Source organism: Argopecten irradians, chromosome 16 (assembly GCF_041381155.1).
Source record: "Argopecten irradians isolate NY chromosome 16, Ai_NY, whole genome shotgun sequence".
Lineage (NCBI taxonomy): Eukaryota > Metazoa > Mollusca > Bivalvia > Pectinida > Pectinidae > Argopecten > Argopecten irradians.
In genome coordinates this window covers 12419819-12441944 of record NC_091149.1, presented here as the reverse complement: position 1 = coordinate 12441944, position 22126 = coordinate 12419819, and the positions used below count along the sequence as shown (strand labels likewise).

Here is a 22126-nt window from a genome sequence, read left to right as displayed (position 1 = left end):
GGTGTAAAGTAAGTAACTTTTGTAAATAAAGAAAATTACTAAATCGTCTCCTCCTGTTTTTGATAGTGAAAAAATATCATTTGTCAGCGGTGGAGCATCTTTAATGTTCATGCCGTAAAAATCATTAAAGTTATTTATGATCTGTGTTGTATGTCAAAAAAATACAACTGAATCTATGGCAGTTTACAATGACAAAAAACGTAAACAAAACAGAGTTCTTGTTGTATTTGCAGTACCATGTGTTCTGTCAAACCCATGTCAAAATGGGGGATTGTGTCAACCTTCCGGTTTTACATATACATGCGCATGCGCCGATGGATACAGCGATACAAATTGCACTTGGTCAGGTAATGTATGGGAGCTACGTATTTGTAGAATAGTTATATGGTTTTTGTATGTACAGAAAGAGCGTCCTTCTGTAACCGCTTTTGTGACAACGTGTGATGCATAGTGGTAACGATAATTTGGTATTAGGTTTCATTGATCATCAAAGTAAAAGCGTATTCAATTATCTTTGATATTTTCGACTGAAAATAACATTTTTATATATCAGTTATATTTAAAATGAACAATCATTCACTTCATTACGATTGAGGTTAATTATATAACTAATGTTTATTTTTGCTTTAAGATCCCTGTACTCTGACTTCTCCCTGCCAAAACGGCGCCACGTGCAACAATCCGTCATCAGACGTGTATACCTGTACGTGCTCTACTGGTTATAGTGGAACCGAGTGTGAAAATACACGTGGGTATAGGCAGTTATCAAACAAACTATATCTCTTCAAAATCTATTTTTTTACCTAAAATGTTTGACGGACGATATGTGCAAGAATCATTATATTTTTTGTTGTAATGTTCATATATTTTCCAATAATATTCTGTGTTGTCAAACAAAAATATTGGGAGGGGAGGTATTTCGAATTGTCTCATGGTTTACAAATAGGAAAGGAGTGACGATTTAAGATATTTTAGAATTGTCGTTTGATTTACAAATGGTATGAATGGGGAAGGGGATTTAACATGTTTTAGTACATCACATGATAATTACTAGGAATTCGATTGGATAACAGCCATGGTCTATTTTGCGATAGTTCCCTGTCCTTCTTGACTTCGGGAGACTATACCTGACTACGGGAACTATACCAAAGTATAGTCCCCCGGGAAAAAGCACGCGACCAAATATATGACGTCATAATGAATGTCATGTGACGTACTAAATATATTATGGCCCTTTCCAGAGGGAACAGTTCTCCTATAGTGTTGTATGGCGAGGTATAGTCTCCTCGTCTTCGTCTCGGGAACTATACCTCGCCAGACAACACTATAGGAGAACTGTTCCCTCTGGAAAGGGCCATAATAGAATATTATAATTATCTTTTGTTTTACATGTATATTCATATTTTTCACATAAAACGGAATGAGACGGTATCGAATAAGTTTAACAGTGTGATTCACATTGCTTTCAGTACCATGTGAGCTGGGCACACCGTGCCAGAACGGAGGAACTTGTCAGCCAGTAGGCTTTAATTACACGTGTGGATGTGTGGCGGGGTACAGCGGGGACAACTGTGAACTGTCAGGTAAAAGTTACTGACGAAAGAAAAAAAATATGATGTTGTTGTTTATATAAAGTATGCATAACTACTTATAACTATGGTTTCAATGCAATTTTCAATAATCCTCCATGTTTCTGTTTGGTAGATCCGTGTATATTATCGTCACCGTGTCATAATGGCGCCACATGCATCAACCCATCATCCGGGACCTACACCTGCGCATGCGTTGATGGCTATAGCGGACCTGATTGTGATAACACCTGTAAGAGCGAAATATTTAATTAATACATATTTCTTTTGCGGTAAACAATTAACTCCACTCTTGATATGTTAGCAATGAAGAATCTTAAATGAGTGGCTATGTGATAGGAAATATTAAAGTTTCTTTGTTTTTCAAATTATTTTACGTAAACACGGGTGTTATATTGCATTTATCACATTTCTGTGTTATTGGAAATATAGGCAAAACGCCTACCGAAACAGTCATGCAATAGTATACTGATTATTACGTCATATCTGCAATTACTTGTAGCGTCATACTAATGTTATTAGACCTTTGTCTTACAATATTTACCATATGGCATGGATGTACTGGCCAGTTATGTGATAAACAATATTATGAAATGTTTTGAAGGATATATGATTAATTACGCGCTTGTGCGGTAGATTGAATTGATCACGAAAATTCGTTCCGTGAAAAAAAAGTGAGTGAAATTGAAATTGTACGAAATGAAATATTAGAGGTTACATTCATTCGCGGGTTGGAGCTGCAGATTCATTTCGAAAGAAGAAATATTAAAAGACTATTACGACAATTTCCGCCAAAGGTTATTTTGTCATTGTATGTTACACAGTTGTTTGTCTTTGCGATTATTATGTCGTATTTTTGTGAACATAATGTCATATATCTACACAAAAATATGATGTAATTTTCGCACACAAAAAAATGAGGTAACAATCAAAATGATATTTTCACTGTCAATGCTCCATTCCGATTGGTCAAGAGCGAATGAAAACATCAAAATTGATATTTTCACGGGAGTAAAGTATATCGCTTTTATGTTCACTCTAAAACCTTATAATTGCTGCGAAAATGTAATAAATGAAGAAAAAAGACAGATGTTACTTATAATCTTTAATTTCAATTTGATTATAATACTGCCAAGGGAATATTTTGTTATTTTATCATTAATGGGTATAAGAATCACGTACGAGTCTTTTTGGTTTTTCTTTTGCAGTACCTTGTATACTCGAGTTTCCTTGCCAAAATGGCGGGACATGTCAGCCGTCTGGATTCGACTACACATGCGCGTGCGTATCAGGATACAGTGACACCAACTGCACTTATAAAGGTAAGATAATTGTATGAAGTTATGTTTGCTTCTCAAAATCCATGTATTATTTACCAGATCAATTATGATAAATGGATGGTGTACCGGATATTTCAGTCAATGCCTTATGATCCTCTTACATATAAAATTGGCGTTGGATTGTTGAAAGTCTAACGTTCCAAGCTACAATGATGCTATCATTATATATTTTGATAATATTGTCTGAAAATTTTTACTATTTCCATTTTATTTTGATGTTATCATATTGTTTTATTCGGACTACTGTAAATGTTTCATCGTGATATAAAAATTTCCGCGAGAGAGCTGGAACTGTTTCAACAATTAGTGTACATGTATATTAAATACCGCTATATCAATGCGTGATTTTCAGTCAGGATCACCGATCGAAACCGCGAACTGTTCTATACTCAAAAGTTAAGTGGTTTGAAGTATTTTGTAAGAGCAAATCGACGTAGAATATATCGGAATGATTGCTAAAAGAGCTATGTTAGAATGTTGTGTTCGATACTGTAGAATTGGATTTAAAGTAAAAAAATTCTCAACACAGCACATAGCCAACACAAAACATATTTTCCGACAAGTGAAATTGTTTGATAAGAATATGAAGACATTTTTTTATCTTAAATTACTTACGTTACACTTTATTTTAGACCCCTGTACTTTGACGTCTCCCTGTCAAAATGGCGCCACGTGCGATAACCCCTCATCAGATGTGTATACATGCACGTGCGCTAATGGTCATAGTGGAACCGACTGTGAAAATAAACGTGAGCATACATTAAACATGTTTATGTTCAAGTTTCAAATAATATTTTATTTTACTCCGCAATTTCATTTTGATGTGATGTAAGAATCCTCCTCCTTTTATAAGGTATCTTATTGGTGGAATTCCTTTTACTGCTTCAATGCATACATGTACTACAAGTATATAAGATTTTGCAAGATTTGGAACATGGTTTGTTGCTACACTCCGATTCATGAAAATATCTAACATCGGGACATGCATATTGTACAAATTTATTGAAAGAAAAGTAATTACAAGAGGGATATAAAAGGCATATGTGTATAAAAGGTATATGTGTATACAGATATGAACTCTACTCGGATGTTCAATAACATCATTTTTCTTTAACATAGCGCTATATTATTCATAACCAGAATATTGCGAAAACAAATTTTAAGACGCGCTTGTGTGAATAATATTACTTTTGATATAGAAATCAGTCAAATATTCATTTCAAATGTAATGCACTCATTTTCACATTTTAAAATGTTGCGAAAGTCGTCCACGATATCCCCAAGATACATCCTGATACCACCAGCATAAGCTATGTCTACTAACATCAACTGCGCATCAATATAAAGTATCTTTACATGTGTGGTTTGTAAATTCCATCATAATATTGAAGACAGTTCTTTTGAAATTTATATGGTTTCTATTAATAACGAGCATGTTACATTTTACAGTACCGTGTGAGCTGGGTACGCCGTGCCAAAACGGAGGAACTTGTCAGCCAGTAGGCTTTAATTACACGTGTGGATGTGTGGCGGGGTACAGCGGGGACAACTGTGAACTGTCAGGTAAATAATGAAAGCTTTGATGAGTCAAATTTGCTTGCGAAATCGTGAACAAACGTATTTAGTCAAAATATGGTTAATCAAAATATCAATGTCATGTTCTTATTCTAATACGTAGATCCATGTATTGTGACGTCACCGTGTCAGAATGGTGCCACGTGCTTCAGCCCATCATTTGGAACTTACACCTGCACATGCGTAGATGGTTACAGCGGACCTGATTGCGACAATATACGTAAGGACCAATAATGCATGATATGTAGTAAATAATCACGGAACATTATTTCAAAAATCATTTTTTTTTAAAAGTGTGTACTTTAAAATATTTGGTCTAATTGAAAATGAGTGAAAAAATATTGTCAAATTTTCGAGGCGATCTGCCCCTTTATAAAGACACACAAAACGACAGGATTACATAATATGATGCGAAGAGTAATACGGGACAATAGAAGTAGACAAACATTTAACAGCACAATGGAGCGCAATTATGATGGCTACATTTTGGTAGATCCGGCCTTCGGCTGTCATTTACCGAAGGGTTAATTGCGCCCCAATGTTACCTTGAAGATATACCTACGACAACGAAAACCGTGCAACTGGTCGAATGGTAAACAACCAATTAAAAAATTAACATTTTTGATCTTCTATGAATTTATACGAAATATCTCCACAATAACGGCATCTTTTCCAGTTTTGTTTTCAAATTTAAATTAATTTAATTGAAATCAAAATTTCACTATAAGTTAGAATATAAATTGGCTTAACATGCCATCCCCCCTTCTTTGATTGGTGTCTATGTACATTCTAATGGGATGTTCTGATTTTATCCCACAGTACCTTGTATACTCGAGTTCCCTTGTCAAAATGGTGGAACTTGTCAGCCGTCTGGATTTGACTACACATGCGCATGCGTATCAGGATACAGCGACACCAACTGTACCTATAAAGGTAACATATTTACAAAACAATGTTACCTTCTATTTAATTATCATTTCAATCTTAATGAATGTGTCACAGATTGATATGAATATTTCAGCCAGTGCTTTTTGTGGACCTTTTGCCTTATTGTAATTATTGGTACTGAAAAGGTAAAAAAAAATAAGTATTGGGGTCAAAGTGAAATTTTCCGACATATCTACTATTTTTGTGATTATAATTTTGGTAGAATTGGTGATGTTAAGTATGCTTTATTGTGTCACTGTCACTGCATTTGAGTGGTATTCATACTCGTAATCAGGAAGTCTAGGAACATTTTGGAGAGAAAAAAAATATCCCCGCCTTGGGTAAACAACAGATAACCTATGTATATGTTAGGTTTTTATTTAGATTTCTTTGGTTGTTTACACACACGCTTACCTTAGATGTTCCTGATTCATTTTATTTTAATCACATTTGCTTAATTCGAAATTGGCTTGCAATATTTATGTTTACTTCAAAATAATAGAATACACCTTAAATTGTCTTTATTGATGACTCTCGGTTAACGCTTTAAGCTGCTTTTCATAACTATTCACATCCACGCTAGTAAACATGTAGTCGACACCCGATTTGTAAATATACTTTGTGCTTGGCATTGTAGATATGGATTCACACAATGCAATCATGCAGCGTGTTGCTGAATAGAAGATGTTTGTCAGTACAGCACGTAAACAACATTAACATAAAGGTCCGTAATGTAAATTTTAACATTGCCGTCAAATCTGGACCAATGGATACAACCAGGAGGATGATAGCGACGAGAGTTAACTTCTCTGGCTATTTATTGTGACAGCATCATCAAAGGAAAAAACATCACCTAAATCACCATGATAATCTGGAGTGAAATGTGTCTACAAATGAATTCTGCGGAAAATCTTCCAGGAAAATCTGCATTAATTCGTACTAATTCTAAAGTAAATGTAGCAAAACATGTCGAGTATGAGTTTGCATGTGAATCTTGTACCAACTGGGAATAAATAAATAAAGGTTCTGGATTATTTTAATCCAATATGTTGATAAATTTGCATAATGTTGTTGGATGTTTCCTAGCTTACAATGCATATAATGTAATCATATTCTGTACGATTTATTGATGTACTATGTACATATGATACGATCTTTTTTTTTTAGTTAACGCATCATTGCATGCAAAAACATATTTGCATACACACATTTTCTTTGTGTTTTCCTTTATAATTTGACCCACAACGCCATTAATGTAAATGTGATATATTGTTGGATATCTAATACAATACTTTGTAGTGGATAATCCGCAGAAATTGTCTTGTATTGTGTGTTGGCATAGGCTATTTCTTAACGTAGATTTTTAAACTGTAAAAACCATACAAAAGAAATAACATTTCATGAACCATCTTTATGAAAACTGTAGACATATCATTAGTAAAAACTACTATAAGCAATAATTGAGATATTGTCATCAGCGGATAAAACCCACATGCGTATACCTCGCAACTTTGTGCGATATTTATGTCGGGAAGTCGGTTTTGAAAATTCCTCTGTTTTATTACGCTGATCTCCATGATTGCAAGCCGCGATAATATCGACTAACCAAGATTATAATGTGGACAAGTCGAGTTATTAACAAGGTATCTCGGCAAAGTCGAGTACCGTAACGCGACATGCAGTAACACGATGACGGAAATATGCTTCCATATACGTACAATTTACGCATCGCATGTAAATTGCTTGAATGGATAAAACATTATATACTTTTACTAAGTGCGACTCGTTTTCTCAGTGACGACTTTAAGTGTGTTACAATTATCAGTGTGAATTTTCATATCTCTATATATGGTTCAAACAGATAATTTGTTTGCAATTTCAAATTTTTTAAAATTAACATGTCATTGTCTATAAAAAAGGCTGATGAAGTGTCATTCACAATTTAAGTTCTAAATTTACTTTTCTGCATTGAAGTTTTAATTTCTATCTCATTTCAAGATTCCTGTGTGGTGGATGTTCCTTGCCAGAATGGTGCAACATGCGCAAGCTCGTCTTCCGGTACATACACGTGTTCCTGTACAGCCGGTTACAGCGGCGGTGACTGCGAAAGTGAATGTAAGATGAAAATATTTATAAAGAATTATTTATTTGATGTTTTAACAAGTAAAGACGTTATATTGTGATGCATTTAGAGAGAAAACATTCGATTAACAAATTATATTACATTATTATATTAACCAAAGATTTAAAAACGACAGAGCATAAATGATATTCATCATTTGAACAATAATTGGTGTTTAATCGTATATATATATATGTCTAATTAACACAAAAAATAATATATAAAAATTTATTTTGCCTTTGATGCATGCGCATCAGTACTTCATTTAATATAGGATATAGTGCCACAGATTTTTTTCGGGATGCAATTAATTATTTTTCATATTTTTAACTTGAAGTAAATTTAGAAGCTCAAACTTTTCAATGGTGGTTATGGTGTAAAGTAAGTAACTTTTGTAACTGAAGAAAAATACTAAATCGTCTGCTCCTGTTTTTGATAGTGAAAAAATACCATTTGTCAGCGGTGGATTATATTAACCAAAGATTTAAAAACAGAAAAAAACGAACGAAAATATACAGTTTTAATGTATTACAAAACAGGAATGACTTATAAATGGTTTATCTTTATACTTTGTATTACTGCACTTGTCATTAATGATGCGACCGACCTTGAATTTTTAGTGCCATGTGAACTATCAAATCCCTGTCAGAATGGAGGAACATGCCAACCTTCCGGTTTTGAATATACTTGCGCATGCGCTAACGGATATAGTGATACTAATTGTACTTGGTCAGGTAATATTACTATTTGCAATACTTACATATACACATAAGCTCCGTGAGTAACAGTACATTCCATTTGTAATACAATAGTAGTGATAATGTTGAAATCATATTTTTAAAAATTTTATTTCAAGATTCAAGTCGATGAAAGATTGTCCAATCAAATAAAAAAAATCAATGTACATAACAGAATTGAAGTGCCTGTAATAATTTTGCAATGATACCGGCAATGCCCATAAACAAGTTTAAAAACATAAGCATTGTGTATTTTAGATCCGTGTACATTGACCTCTCCTTGCCAGAATAGTGCCACGTGCAATAATCCTTCATCACATGTGTACACCTGCACGTGCGGGACGGGCTACAGTGGAACTAACTGTGAAAACACGTGTAAGTGTCGACTTTTTCAGGGTAATGAAGTATTTCAAAGATTATCATTTCTTTCGTTTAGGCCTTTGTATTTTATGATGCATAGAATGTTATAGTTAATTGTACCTTTGACCAACGAAGTTGCTATAGAGATTATGATATTTTGTATAGAATTAAATGAAATGTGCAGCTTGATAAGAACTGGATCGAATGGTTTCGACAAAATGTGGCATGGCAAAGAATGGTGGGATATAAGGACGCCATAATGAAAAAGTAGATCAAAAAGCCTCGAGCAAATACACTTTCAAGAATATCATTTCATTCTTACTTTCAGTACCATGTGAGCTGGGTACGCCGTGCCAAAACGGAGGAACTTGTCAGCCAGTAGGCTTTAATTACACGTGTGGATGTGTGGCGGGGTACAGCGGGGACAACTGTGAACTATCAGGTACAATAATTCATTTGTATATTACAGAGATATATGTCCTTGTGCATTGGTGCTGATTGTTACCTCATGTTTTTGTGAGCATAACGTCACATTATTAAAGAAATAACGTTATTTCCGCTAAAATGATGACGTCATAATACCTATCTACAAAGACAGTATAACAACAGTAAAATGATCCTAATATGAAGGATATACTAATCCTGAAAATGATACTTAATAATCTATATTTTTTCAGACCCATGTGTGTTGACGTCACCATGCCAGAATGGAGCCACGTGCATCAACCCATCATCCGGGACCTACACGTGCACATGCGTAAATGGTTACAGTGGCTCAGATTGTGATAACAAGTGTAAGTTGAGAGGTCTATTTGGCTAAAAATTCCGAACGGTAGATATATAAATTAGCATTTTAAATGAGAATTTACATATTTAGTCATATTTAAGGTAGTAAATTGTAAGATTGATATGTTTCAAACAAAAAGTTACTTCTATTACAAGTTTTTACAGTCTACCTTGGAGTCAAGCAAAAATTCGAACGAAATTTTATCTCAAGGTCTTGATATCAAATAATGTTATTTCATCATGGTATTTGCTGCACTTATATTTGTACAAGCAATTTCATGTTTAAAAACGCAGTTCATATACAAGCTATCAATATTACAGTTCTTAAAGTTTTGTCTTGACAAAGGGGCAGATCGCCTCGAAAATTCGACAATCTTTTGTTCACACTTAGAATTACTTCTTTGCCTTATAGTTCTTAAAGTTATACATATACTTTATCCTAATTAAACAGTAAGCGCTATACACTAGTATACGACACTCCTGGTACTGATCTTATGGTAAACAACCTATTACTATTCTGTGACAACATTTTACATCTTCCAAAATTTAAAACGAACATAGTCTACACCCACGTAATCTTCTAAAGTTTTTGCAATGATAATACAAGCATTTCTCGAGAAATTTGAGATGAAATTGTTGAAATCAGAAGTATATTTAATGAAATGGAAATCATTTGACTGTAGGTATGATACAAGACAGTGTACTCTATAACAATCTTTGTTCTAAGTACTTTGTATGCCTTATGATGGAGTGTTGTTATCCTACAGTACCTTGTATAATCGACCTCCCGTGTCAAAATGGCGGAACATGTCAGCCATCTGGATTTGACTACACATGCGCATGCGTATCAGGATACAGTGACACCAACTGTACTTATAAAGGTAAGATATTCAGTATAAACAATACTTCTTTATGCAAACAGTATTTTCGAGCATTAAACTTTCCTACTACTCATAGCATATATAATTTTATGTCTATGTAGTGTTACGCAAAAAGGTACAAGGATGATGCTAAAATCTCATCATAGGGTAGTACAGATCGTATATGTGTCATTCACGAAACTATTATGATGTATTATTATAATTCCATTTTAACTTGATTTTATTTCTTTGTGTTAATTTGATTTTAAGATTCCTGTATTGTCGATACCCCTTGTCAAAATGGTGCGACATGCGCAAATCCATCTTCCGATACCTATACGTGTGCATGCGCATCTGGTTACAGTGGAGGAGACTGCGAAAGTGAACGTAAGTATAAATTATTATTCGTGAAACTAGAAATAAGAAAATGAAAATTGTTTTCTGTTTTATAATTTACCATTTGAAATGTGCCTTTCGAGAATTTGTAACTATCTATTTTTTTAAATCTAGTACCGTGTGTGCTGTCTAATCCTTGCCAGAATGGGGGAACATGCCAACCTTCCGGTTTTTCATACACCTGCGCATGCGTCAACGGATACAGCGATACTAATTGTACTTGGTCAGGTAATGTTTAATTAGCTGCGATAGTTAATTTTAATACACGATTTAATAACAGTGCTATCAAATATTTTTACAACAGCAATATATTTAGCCTGTATAGACAAACTACGTACATTGTAAATGATACTTTAGTCAAATCAATTTCGAGAAGGTTGTTGACACATGAGAGGGGAATATGATATTTTGTTTCAATGCGCAAATATTGTTAAGATTATTTGTAGACCATCATAGCGAAATAGTTTCAATAGAATGCAATACATGTAGCTCTATATGAATTTTAATTTCTACGATTTATTTTTATTTTTTATTTTATTTGTTTCCGTTGTAGATCCTTGTATAACAACAAATCCATGCTTGAACGGTGCAACCTGTTCTAATCCATCATCCGGAAGTTATTCCTGCGCATGTTCAACCGGATACAGTGGAACAACATGCGATAGCGAAAGTAAGCTTTCTCGTGTTATTCTAACTGCTATCCATATTCCTAGAACATCGCTATTTTGAGTTGGTTGAATTTTTTTAAGTATTCTTGTCATAAATCGAATTTACCTTACATGCATTAGCGAAAGTAAGGCTTCATTAAGCCATTCCTTGTGAATCATATTATTTTTACTGCTATCCATTTTTACTAAGATTATCAGTTCTGATAAATGGACATCGTTATTAGGGCCCGCATCGAGATGCGGGTGCCCTATAGTAATCAGGTTGTCCGTCCGTCCGTCTGTCCTTCCGTCCGTCCGTCTGTCCGTTTTTTTTCTTTTGCACATTAATGATGGAAGGGAGTGGAGTATTTTCCCCATATTTTACATGATGATTCCCCATCCATCCTAGATCTTCTTGGTAATTTTTCAGGCTGAAATTAAATTAAAAAATCGGCCATCTTGGATTTTATCATTTAAAAAAATCACAATGTTGTTGCTCTTAACTGATAAACATTTTGTTATAACATTATGATGCAAAGTTGTTCAGAATTAAACAAGGAGTTGACTGTCCAAAGGTAAGGTCATGGGCCAAGGTTACTAAGTCAAAGGTCAAGGTCAAATTTAAAAAAAATTATTTTCTCATGAACATTTTGCTACAACATTTATAATGAAGCAGAGTTGTTCAGAATTAAACAAGAAGTCAACTCACCAAAGTTTTGACTGACCAAAGGTAAGATCATGGGGTCACTGCATCAAAGGTTGTGGACACATTTTCCATTTTTGGACTTATTTACAATTTGTTATGACATAATAAATAAAATTATTCATTGCTTAATATATTAATTAAAGTCAATATGATTTGAATCAAAATGGCTGCAAATCAGTCATCTTGGCACGTCAGACACATAGCGGGGCCCTTTCTGACGTGTCAGTGTTCTAGTTTTGTTGAGTTTTAAATATTTTTGTCATTAATCAAATTAATTTTCTTTTTATTACGAAGTACCCTGTGTCCTCTCAAATCCTTGTGAGAATGGCGGAAGTTGCCAGAGTAGTGGTTTGTCATATCAATGCACATGTGCTAGCGGATATAGTGGTGACAACTGTACATATGCTAGTAAGTATGGCCATATCAGTCGATTTTGTCCTCATCAAAGGATATACAGCTAGAATATACAGATTGGGGCATTATTCTAGGCTAAAAGGCTTTTGATGCATTTATAATAACTGTTGTTTTCCATATTTTCATACTTTTACATTAGGAAAAATGCAATATATATTGCACGTTTGACTCCATCATTTTTGCTTTACTGACTGAATCAATTAATGAAATTTCAATTATGGGGATGCATCCTGCATATAGAATAATATCACAATAAAGTGATGCAGTTTACTTCATTGCGATATGTTTAAATATGTTTAATTATTAGTATGCACGTAACTGTGTATTATTATTTCCGTGACATTTCTTGTTGTTCTCCTCAGATCCATGTCAGATAAACAATCCATGTCAAAATGGCGCTTCTTGTAGCAACCCGTCATCGGGGTCGCACGTTTGTTCATGTGTCGTAGGCTATTATGGCACGAACTGCGAAAATAAAAGTGAGTATAAATCCCCTATGACAGAACATTATATATTCGATATTTCATCTTTGTCTAGAGATTAGGCCTTTTAGTTTATGCTTATCACTGAGTATTACAGAGGTTCAGCAGAAATCGAGTACATAAATAGCATGTGCTATCTTTATAGTGTCTGTCTGTCCGGATTTCGTTTCCAGACGATAACTTTTTTTTACTTTTTCTCAACAAACATACTATATCTTTTTTCCGAAAGGAGCATGTATATTCCCGCTAACCTGGGACAACAAATGGTGGGACAGTCAACATGACAGTGACGTCACATTCACGTTCTCCAGTTCCCAAGTATCTGGTTGGTCGGTGGTTGTGTCATCTACAACTATTACGTCATGGACATGCGTCATTGAGGACACAGCTCAGGATATTTTTATTTTCAGGTTTGTAGCGTTTGAATCTGAAGTGTTTATATTTTGTTTTTGTTGTCTTTTTTATATGTTTTCTTCAAGCTTAAGACATAATTTTGTCTTTGTGCACGAATTTGTTGAATTTGATTATATTACAGTGCAAAGATTGGTGGCATTTGGTCGATAAACGACTGAAAAAATTAGAACAGAAATATAACACCTGTACTAACTGCATCACTGAATGATATTATCTTTATTTAACTGGTACAGAATAAATAAATATTATAATAAAGGTTATTCTATTTATTTAAATCTGCTTAAATAAGACTGAATTCAACAACATAGATACAAATGCGTGATATATGTTTAAAATTAATTTATGATGCTTTGCTCGGGATGAGAAAAAATTAATTAAAATCATTCACCAAATGTTAGTCCATTTTTGTAATTCTTATCGCAATGTAGTATATGTCTAAAACGCTGACCAAATATGATAATTATTTGTTATAGCGATTAATATGTTTAATCCTTATAATTCAATTTTTAACGAAGATCACTTCATAAAATCCTCAATCATTACACAGTTGTATTAGCCAATAAGAAGCGCTGTTCCAAACGGCTACGGCTATGATAAAGTAATTTAAGGCAATGAAAATCCTTGTTACAACCAAGATTGGCTTATAAAATATTTATATAATACAAGATGTAATGCTTATTGATCTGTTTCGGGAGTCAGGATTTGACTAATATGAATGTATAATGTACCAGGGGTGACGTTAACGTCACGCTGTCTGGGACGACGTACAGTGCTTTCCTCTGTATGAGGTGGACGCAAATAACAGATTACACCTACTACTACTATCTTCATGCAGGTAAGACACTCTTTTTGTGATATTTAAATATAAACTTGAATAGATTTAAAGCATGGATATTATTATAGCTGTTTAGTCGAAGTGCACTCTGATTTATGTACAATAACACCTTCATATGAATTCATATATTAAAATAATCCTTACATATCTAATCCCGTCAGAATTTCAATTCTTATGAGGGACTTTTTTTCTGATGAATAAATACGCCATTATATCAGCCAATCAGAGACGTCGTTACAAATAACATCAGTTTACATTATAAAATGATAACTTACAAAGATCATACTGCAAAAATTAACTTTATTAAACTACTGATAACTTACAAAGGTCATACTACAAAAAATTAACTTTATTAAACTACTGATAACTTACAAATATCATACAGCAAAAAATTAACTTTATTAAACTACTGATAACTTACAAAGGTCATACTGCAAAAAATTAACTTTATTAATTTACTGATAACTTACAAAGGTCATACTACAAAAAATTAACTTTATTAAACTACTGATAACTTACAAATATCATACTGCAAAATAATTAACTTTATTAAACTACTGATAACTTACAAAGGTCATACTGCAAAAAATTAACTTTATTAAACTACTGATAACTTACAAAGGTCATACTACAAAAAAATCAACTGTATTAAACTACTGATAACTTACAAATATCATACTGCAAAATTGAACTGTATTAAACTACTGATAACTTACAAAGGTCATACTGCAAAATTGAAATGTATTAAACTACTGATAACTTACAAATATCATACTGCAAAAACTTTACTTTATTAAACTACTGATAACATACAAAGGTCATACTGCAAAATTGAACTGTATTAAACTACTGATAACTTACAAAGATCACATTGCACAATTTTACTTTTTTTTTAAACTTCTGATAACTTACAAAGCATCAAAGTTTCTTAACATTTTAATTATTGCGATGTTAACTTTGTTTTTGCAGACACGAATTCAAATGGAAACAATTTCCGTGTGTTGCTCTTAGATGCTACAAACGCACTTGGGTCTGTCACAACGTATTGCTCGACAACCTCCCCTCCAAACACTGAAGAGTTCCACGTACTCGTAAAACAAGGTTATTTCCGTTTCTTATTCCAATCACGTCATTAGTTTTCTATCAGCGATTTATGATTTGTAAATGATGTTTTCTGTATTTTGATGACTAGTCTTTTATTTTCACTTTTGCAAAAGTCAGGTGGTCATTGGACTGCTTTTAAATTGCCAATAAATAGTGGGTTTTTTTCAATAAACAATAACATATACTTCTACCTTACGTCATATACATGAACTTCATTAAAGAATAAGATATATTGTCATTCTTTGTCTTTCAACAGGATATGAAACTAATTCGAAGCAAACTTGTGCTTCACCATTTTTGGGAGCATTTACATACGAGTATAATGATGGTAGTAGTACCACATGTGGAGCCGGAAGTGAGTGGGACGTCTGCTCAGATAACTCTATGATGACCTTCAACTACAGCATGTGTTCCACGAAGGTCGCCTTTACACGTACGTAAAGCAGAATGTAGTCTTTTGTTCTATAACCATTCACACTTATTTAAACTAGATGGCGGAATCATACCAAACCAAATGCAAGGAAAATATATATGTTTTTGAAGACAAAATTTAAAATAAATCAAAGAATAGGAATACTGCTGATACACGTGTATGGATGATATATATTGTTGTTATGTTTGCTTCATAATCTTTAACTTATAAATGTATAATCATAGTAATAGCATATAATTTTTAATAATTTAAACGACTTCCGGTTAGAAAATGTGGATCAAACTGGGGGGGGGTTATTTTTTTTTTTTTTTTTTTTTTTATATTTAAACGACTTGTACGGTAAGAAAATGTGGATCAAATTGGGGAGTTTAAATTTTGTTTTTAATCATTTCATTCCATTCAAATTCATATTTTTTTATTTAAATATATGTCCCTTATACATATATTCCACTGACACATTGCTTGATTTTCTATTTACAGAGGAAGGTCAGCTCTACTGTGTTAACACACTCACTTCCGGAAATATTTATTACCAGTCCGCTATAAACACCGGTACAGTGGACAACACGAACTACTTCCGGTTTTCGTGTTTCGTAAGTTAACTTTGCTATGATCGTACTATTTCAAATGGAAAAATAATGTTATGTGTTTGATGTCTACATATATTAACGAATGGAGTTGAAATAAGGAGTTATCTTTTCGTAGATTTTAATCATTAGCTGTATATGTAGTTATCTAGTTTCTTTACAATATCCTGTAAAAATTGTTTCCAATGCCGATTAATTTCACTTGATGTATCAGGAAAAGAACAATTAAAATTTAAGTTTTAAATTTCCTGACATGGTCTTTCCGCGCTGTTTTATCTTGCTAGCAGTGATGATAGCACTACTGATAATTTTTGAAATATACATACGGTATCAGGGTATGGTATAACAGTCTAAACGTATACTTATTTCTGGCGCAATAATACTTTAGTTTAAAATTGATTTCAAACAAATTTATGTTGCAACCACGGATTATTACATGAACAACCAACAGAAAACATTTTAGCGCATCCACATTTCATCGCAAACTTTTGGACATATTTTTTACGTTAATTGATCTTACATATAAATTCCAAGGTATTTAATCGCTACTTCTACCCCAATTATTTATCAAATATGTTACACATTATTTTGTGTAGAACATATAATTTGCCCTATACTTTTGACTCAACTTTCATCGAAACAAATAACAAATTGTACATACTTTCTACTTATTAGTCTTTTTATAACTGTTATAGGCAGTGACGTCACAGGGATCAAATGTCCTGACGAGTGTCCAGCATGGTAGTTGTGACCGAGATCAGGTAGCTACTTCTATACCTTCCGGTGGTGCCAAAGCTACTCTCACTGCTCAAGGTAAGAGGCGCCGCTTAATCATGAACTAAATCAACATTGTACTTAGTTTTTATTTTCAATTTTGTCTAAAGACATAATTAATTTATTATTTGATATTTTACTTTGATTTGTATATTTTACCTTAACATGTGTTTCTTTTCATTTTCAACAGTCACCTGCTGTAAGTATGATTTTATACCACATTAATAGTTTGTACACGTCCATTCTGATATATTAGAGTTACTTCCCTTCGTTTCACCCCGTCAGTCATTGAAACTAAGGGAAGTGATATTAATTGATCAGAATGATCACGTTTTGAATTTTTATATATCATGGTTGATGATGAATACACATTAATTGAGAATTTAATTTACATTGTAACTTTTGTATGAGAAATTGCTTAAATAAAGTTTAAAATTAAGTTCATATGAAAGGAAACCAAGGTTTTGATACTCACTAAATTCGCTGTCTTGCCATGCATTTAACGACAACAGGCTGTATCATTCCCTTCAGAAAGAGATGAAACGCCAGGACGGGAAGAGGAGGATCGAGAAATGAATAAATGGAGATAATAATTCTCTAATTTCATGTATTCCGTGATGTTTCTTGCCTCTAACACTGTTTTGTGATATTGTCTAATACCAATGAGATTAACTTTTAACACATTAACAATAACCATTATAAGAAGGTAAACATATTTTCGTCATTGTGTAACAGTGGTATATGGTGTACTAACCTTACATATTCCGTCTTTGCATATTACAGAGTTAGCTCCCTTGCGGATAGGTATCGATTGTAACGTCATTATATTGTGAGCGCAATCCACGTCGTTTTCTCCGAAACGCCAGACGTTACGCTCCCAAACGCATGACGTCACAATCGATACCTACTCGCAAGTGCAGATAACTCTGTAATATGCAAATTCGGAATATTTTATATCTTATATTCTATTTCAATAGATTTTATTGATATTTTATATTACAATAAATAATCCTTATTTTTCGCAGTACTTGTTGGAATATGCTTCGATGCTAACTACAATGTGAGAACAATTTCAATATATTATTTAAAGATGTAACGTCACAGATTTATTGTCTATATTTGACCTTTGAACGTGGAAAATAGAAATGCATGCATTTGTTGTATATTTTTCAAATAAATATTGATAGTTTTGCTATCAATTGCAAATAATTGTATCATATGTCTTCAGCGCAATCAACCGGAAGTTCTACGGCCGGAAGTGAGACCAGTGTTGCCCTCGGTACAGTTGTGGGGGTTGCTATTGGTGCGTTATTTCTCTTCGCCCTCCTGTTGGCAGTTGCCATCCTGTTCAAAAAGTTCCAGGACAGGAAAAGGAACAAGCAGGTCGACACAACCGATAATCTAGCGCAGAAAATGCCGACACCAAAAGGTAATATCCATAGTTATGTACTTGTGGTATTGTATGTAAATAATGTATGGTCCCTACAGTGTACATCGACTTCAGACTTACGTCAGAAATATCTGGTTTATTATAAACAATCACCCATGACATGACAAAGGCTCCCTTTACGAACACATAAAAGATAAATCTAATTAAGGATGAATAAGTATTAATCAAACCGACAACTCACTGGTGCCGTTTTGTATTTATTCCATCTTTGCAGAGTTATCATCCTTTCCTGGTAGGTATCGATTTTGACGTCATCATTTTGTGAGCGAATATTACGTCGTTTTTATTGAAAAATAGGACTTGCATTGAAAATATATGAAGTAACAATCAATATATATCCACAAGGGCAGACAACTCTTAAATATGCAAATGTAGAATATCATAATTTAACAAGCTTGCTTAATTCTTTATTGCAGCTCAAACGGCGACACATAACATATTTTTTGGAAAGATACCAAAGAAAACAGCGTTACCTCCCCTATCAGGTAACGTCTCGACCCTTCCAACCTTACCCGGACATCTGCCGCCACTCACGCCAGCACTCCCACCTTCTAAAGTGACGTCAGAGATAATACACGTGACGTCACAAAAGCCACCGACGCATCTTTCTCCACTGACGTCACTACCAACTCCACCAAGCATGTCCCCTGGCGCCACACCCCCTCACCTGGTCACTGATCTTACCTGTACTGACATAGCATTTTCTGATACTAACTGATACACTGTAAAAGGTAAATAAGATCACGATAGGAATTGATTTACGACAGAAAAATATTGTTTATATTTTTAAACGTATAAGCTACAATAAATAAGAGTCTTTTGGTGTCTATACTAAAAACCGATGGATACTTGCAAACACATCTAATAGATTGGCTGATGAAAGCAATATATTGATTGATAAAAGTCAATGTATTGGTTGAGGAAAGCAAATATATTCGTCGAGGAAAGCCAAAATAATGGTAGAGGAAAACACTAACAGCATGATTATAGCAGTACCCTTGTGGAGATATAGTTATATAGGGACAGCGTTGGCTGAGCGATTAAACTGTGCCGACACACAATCACAAGCTCTTAACCTCTGGTTTTGAGTTCGAATCCTACGTTCAGCACTTGCCAGTAACTTGCACTAGGTTGTGTTTTCCTCCGGCGGCTACACCGGCTTTCCTTCATCCTAAACCTGGCACGTCCTCAAATGACACTTGGCGTTAAATGGATGTAAATTAAAATTGAGAAAAAGAAAAGTTGATTAATTTATATCACCATTTTCCTTTTCTTATTTTCAGTCTGTGTGTTATCAATGGGAGCGTTAAATTTTTCATCTTCTAATAAATCACATCGTTTCTATGATATCTGCTTTAAGTTTGGATCAGTGGTCCATTGGTGTGCTTTAAAAACATGAGATGTAATTTAATATTAAATCTATTATATCTATTTAGGATATTCTAAGATCATTTTAATATACCAAGGAATGTTCCTCGTATACACTTTTATTAAAAGGTAAGCTCAATCAGAGTTGTATCACCGGGGCTAATCGTACAAACCGGGCTACGCTATTTACACTCGTGGAAATGCTTCTTTTACGTAGAAAACTGTTGTCTGGGAGAGCGTATATGATAAATATTTGCTCGGTGTTCATTTCACGGTCAAGAATCCAAAAATACAAGTTGCCCACGGAACAGTAGAGTGTTTCACCAATGCCTAGAAACAAAATCGATCTTTGATTGTATTAGACTTTGTCCTGTATTTCGCGCACATTATAGGCAGGTATGCCATATCATGGTTGAAAAGTGTGATTTTTGTTATGTATTGAAACAGATATATATCTAAACGAGAATCAGAGATAAAACTTGATTCAGACGATAAAACTATCACAGATTTTAATGATAAGATAACTTTACTTGTTAAATTTAACTTCTATAACTATAAATTCTAAATTACGAATGTAAAAACGCTAACCGGTATGTACATGTACACTAAACAACATACAAGGCAGTGGATACATATAAGTTCCTAAATCATTTCTTTATTTTTCAGTAGAACAGTACGTGCTGCCCCTATTACATGATTGAAAAACTATAATTTAGATTGTTATCTTTTCTCTTCTTTACTTATTTTCTCCTTCGTAACGTCTCTCTTGACAACAGCTGACACGAGGTAGTATTTAGGTTCTTATACATGTAGCGCTCAGCATTATGGAAGGGAGACGACTGGTTCTCCCGTTGTCTGTATTATGCGACCTTGACCGATAAACCTGCATAATATAAGTTTTTTTCCTTACTTGACCGAAAAACCTGCATAATATGGGCCGGCTAAGCAGACTGAATGCCACTGGGCGGGGTGTGTTGCTTGATGTCTTCGTTGACATACTTACAGTGTACATCTCTATAAAAAGGACAAGAGTTTCACTATACAAGAAGATACCCCACGAATATACCACAGTCTCCCAAAACACGAACCATGCACTTCACACTCGCAACACACCGGACACATGGGAGGTCGTCCTTATTATCAACGAAAAAAATCAAAAATCATTTTCATGGTTACAGATATATACATGGTATGCGCGCGATATTTTAGAATCTATATAACGTAGATTCTAAAATACATGTATCGTTTTTCTTGGTTTGATGCCGAAGTTGTTTTTTTTTTCTTTTTTCTTTTAGACATTTTCATACATGTATGCATATAATCCAATAAGGTATTAGACAATTTAAACAGAGAAATTAAAATTTTAGGGAACGTTCTAGTTTATATTTTATGAATCAATCATATTCTAAGCATGCATTATTTAATACAACGAGATGTACAAGACGAACCGGTTTCGTTCAAACGGGATGTCGTATGTCGTATTCAATTTGACGGAAAGCCAGGTACGTACTAAAAACAGAAACGTTTCTGTAACTGGGACATGCTGCTAGTAATTCTTGGAATTATCAAAATTAAGCGAAGTTGATCCGTTTTCATAAGAAAGGATTCAATTTATTCGAATAATTAAACTAATAACATATCGCGTGTATACATATATACATGGAAATGGCTTTTGACTGAAGAAATTATATTTTATATACTGCCTTGCACATTGTTTCAAGTGTTCCATATGCGTGTAGCTATACCAGTCCGCAGCGTTTTCGCATGCGTAATTATGAAAATATAGTTATAACAGTAACATTTAACAAGAAAAGTACACCGAATCATTAGAATCTGGGTAATTTGATGAACTGAATCCAGTTTTATCTCTTTAAGATATATATCTGTTTGAATATACGACATTCTTTTTCAACCATGATATGGCATACCTGTCTATACTGTGCGCGAATACAATTAAACATCAATTTTGCTTCTACGCATTGGTGAAACACTCTACTGTTCCGTGGGCATCTTGTATTTTTGAATTCTTGGCCATGAGTTGAATACCACTCAAATACACAATTTTCTATGTAAAAGAAGCGTTTCCACGCGCGTAAATAGAGTAGCCCAGTTTGTACGATTAGCCCCGGTGTGTATGAAGGGCGAAATGACTACCCCCATATTATACGCATCACGTATCTGTTAATGTCTAATGAATTCATTCAGGTTCCGGTAATGACC

At 33.9% G+C, this 22126-nt stretch overlaps 1 protein-coding gene across 1 annotated transcript in view; it reads left to right on the top strand.

Moving 5' to 3' along the window:
- Window positions 1-22126, top strand: part of LOC138309993 (neurogenic locus Notch protein-like) — a 53899-nt gene that overhangs the window by 26072 nt on the left and 5701 nt on the right. Inside the window, exons 22-40 of the mRNA XM_069251144.1 lie at window positions 234-347; window positions 8549-8665; window positions 8979-9092; window positions 9328-9444; window positions 10204-10317; window positions 10567-10683; window positions 10807-10920; window positions 11246-11362; window positions 12340-12453; window positions 12822-12938; window positions 13171-13351; window positions 14087-14190; window positions 15160-15291; window positions 15551-15727; window positions 16208-16320; window positions 17010-17127; window positions 17279-17287; window positions 18317-18517; window positions 18955-19269. Of these exons, the coding sequence (XP_069107245.1) occupies window positions 234-347; window positions 8549-8665; window positions 8979-9092; window positions 9328-9444; window positions 10204-10317; window positions 10567-10683; window positions 10807-10920; window positions 11246-11362; window positions 12340-12453; window positions 12822-12938; window positions 13171-13351; window positions 14087-14190; window positions 15160-15291; window positions 15551-15727; window positions 16208-16320; window positions 17010-17127; window positions 17279-17287; window positions 18317-18517; window positions 18955-19256 (2492 nt within the window). The 3' untranslated portion in view covers window positions 19257-19269. The remainder of the gene's footprint in view (window positions 1-233; window positions 348-8548; window positions 8666-8978; window positions 9093-9327; window positions 9445-10203; window positions 10318-10566; window positions 10684-10806; window positions 10921-11245; window positions 11363-12339; window positions 12454-12821; window positions 12939-13170; window positions 13352-14086; window positions 14191-15159; window positions 15292-15550; window positions 15728-16207; window positions 16321-17009; window positions 17128-17278; window positions 17288-18316; window positions 18518-18954; window positions 19270-22126) is intronic.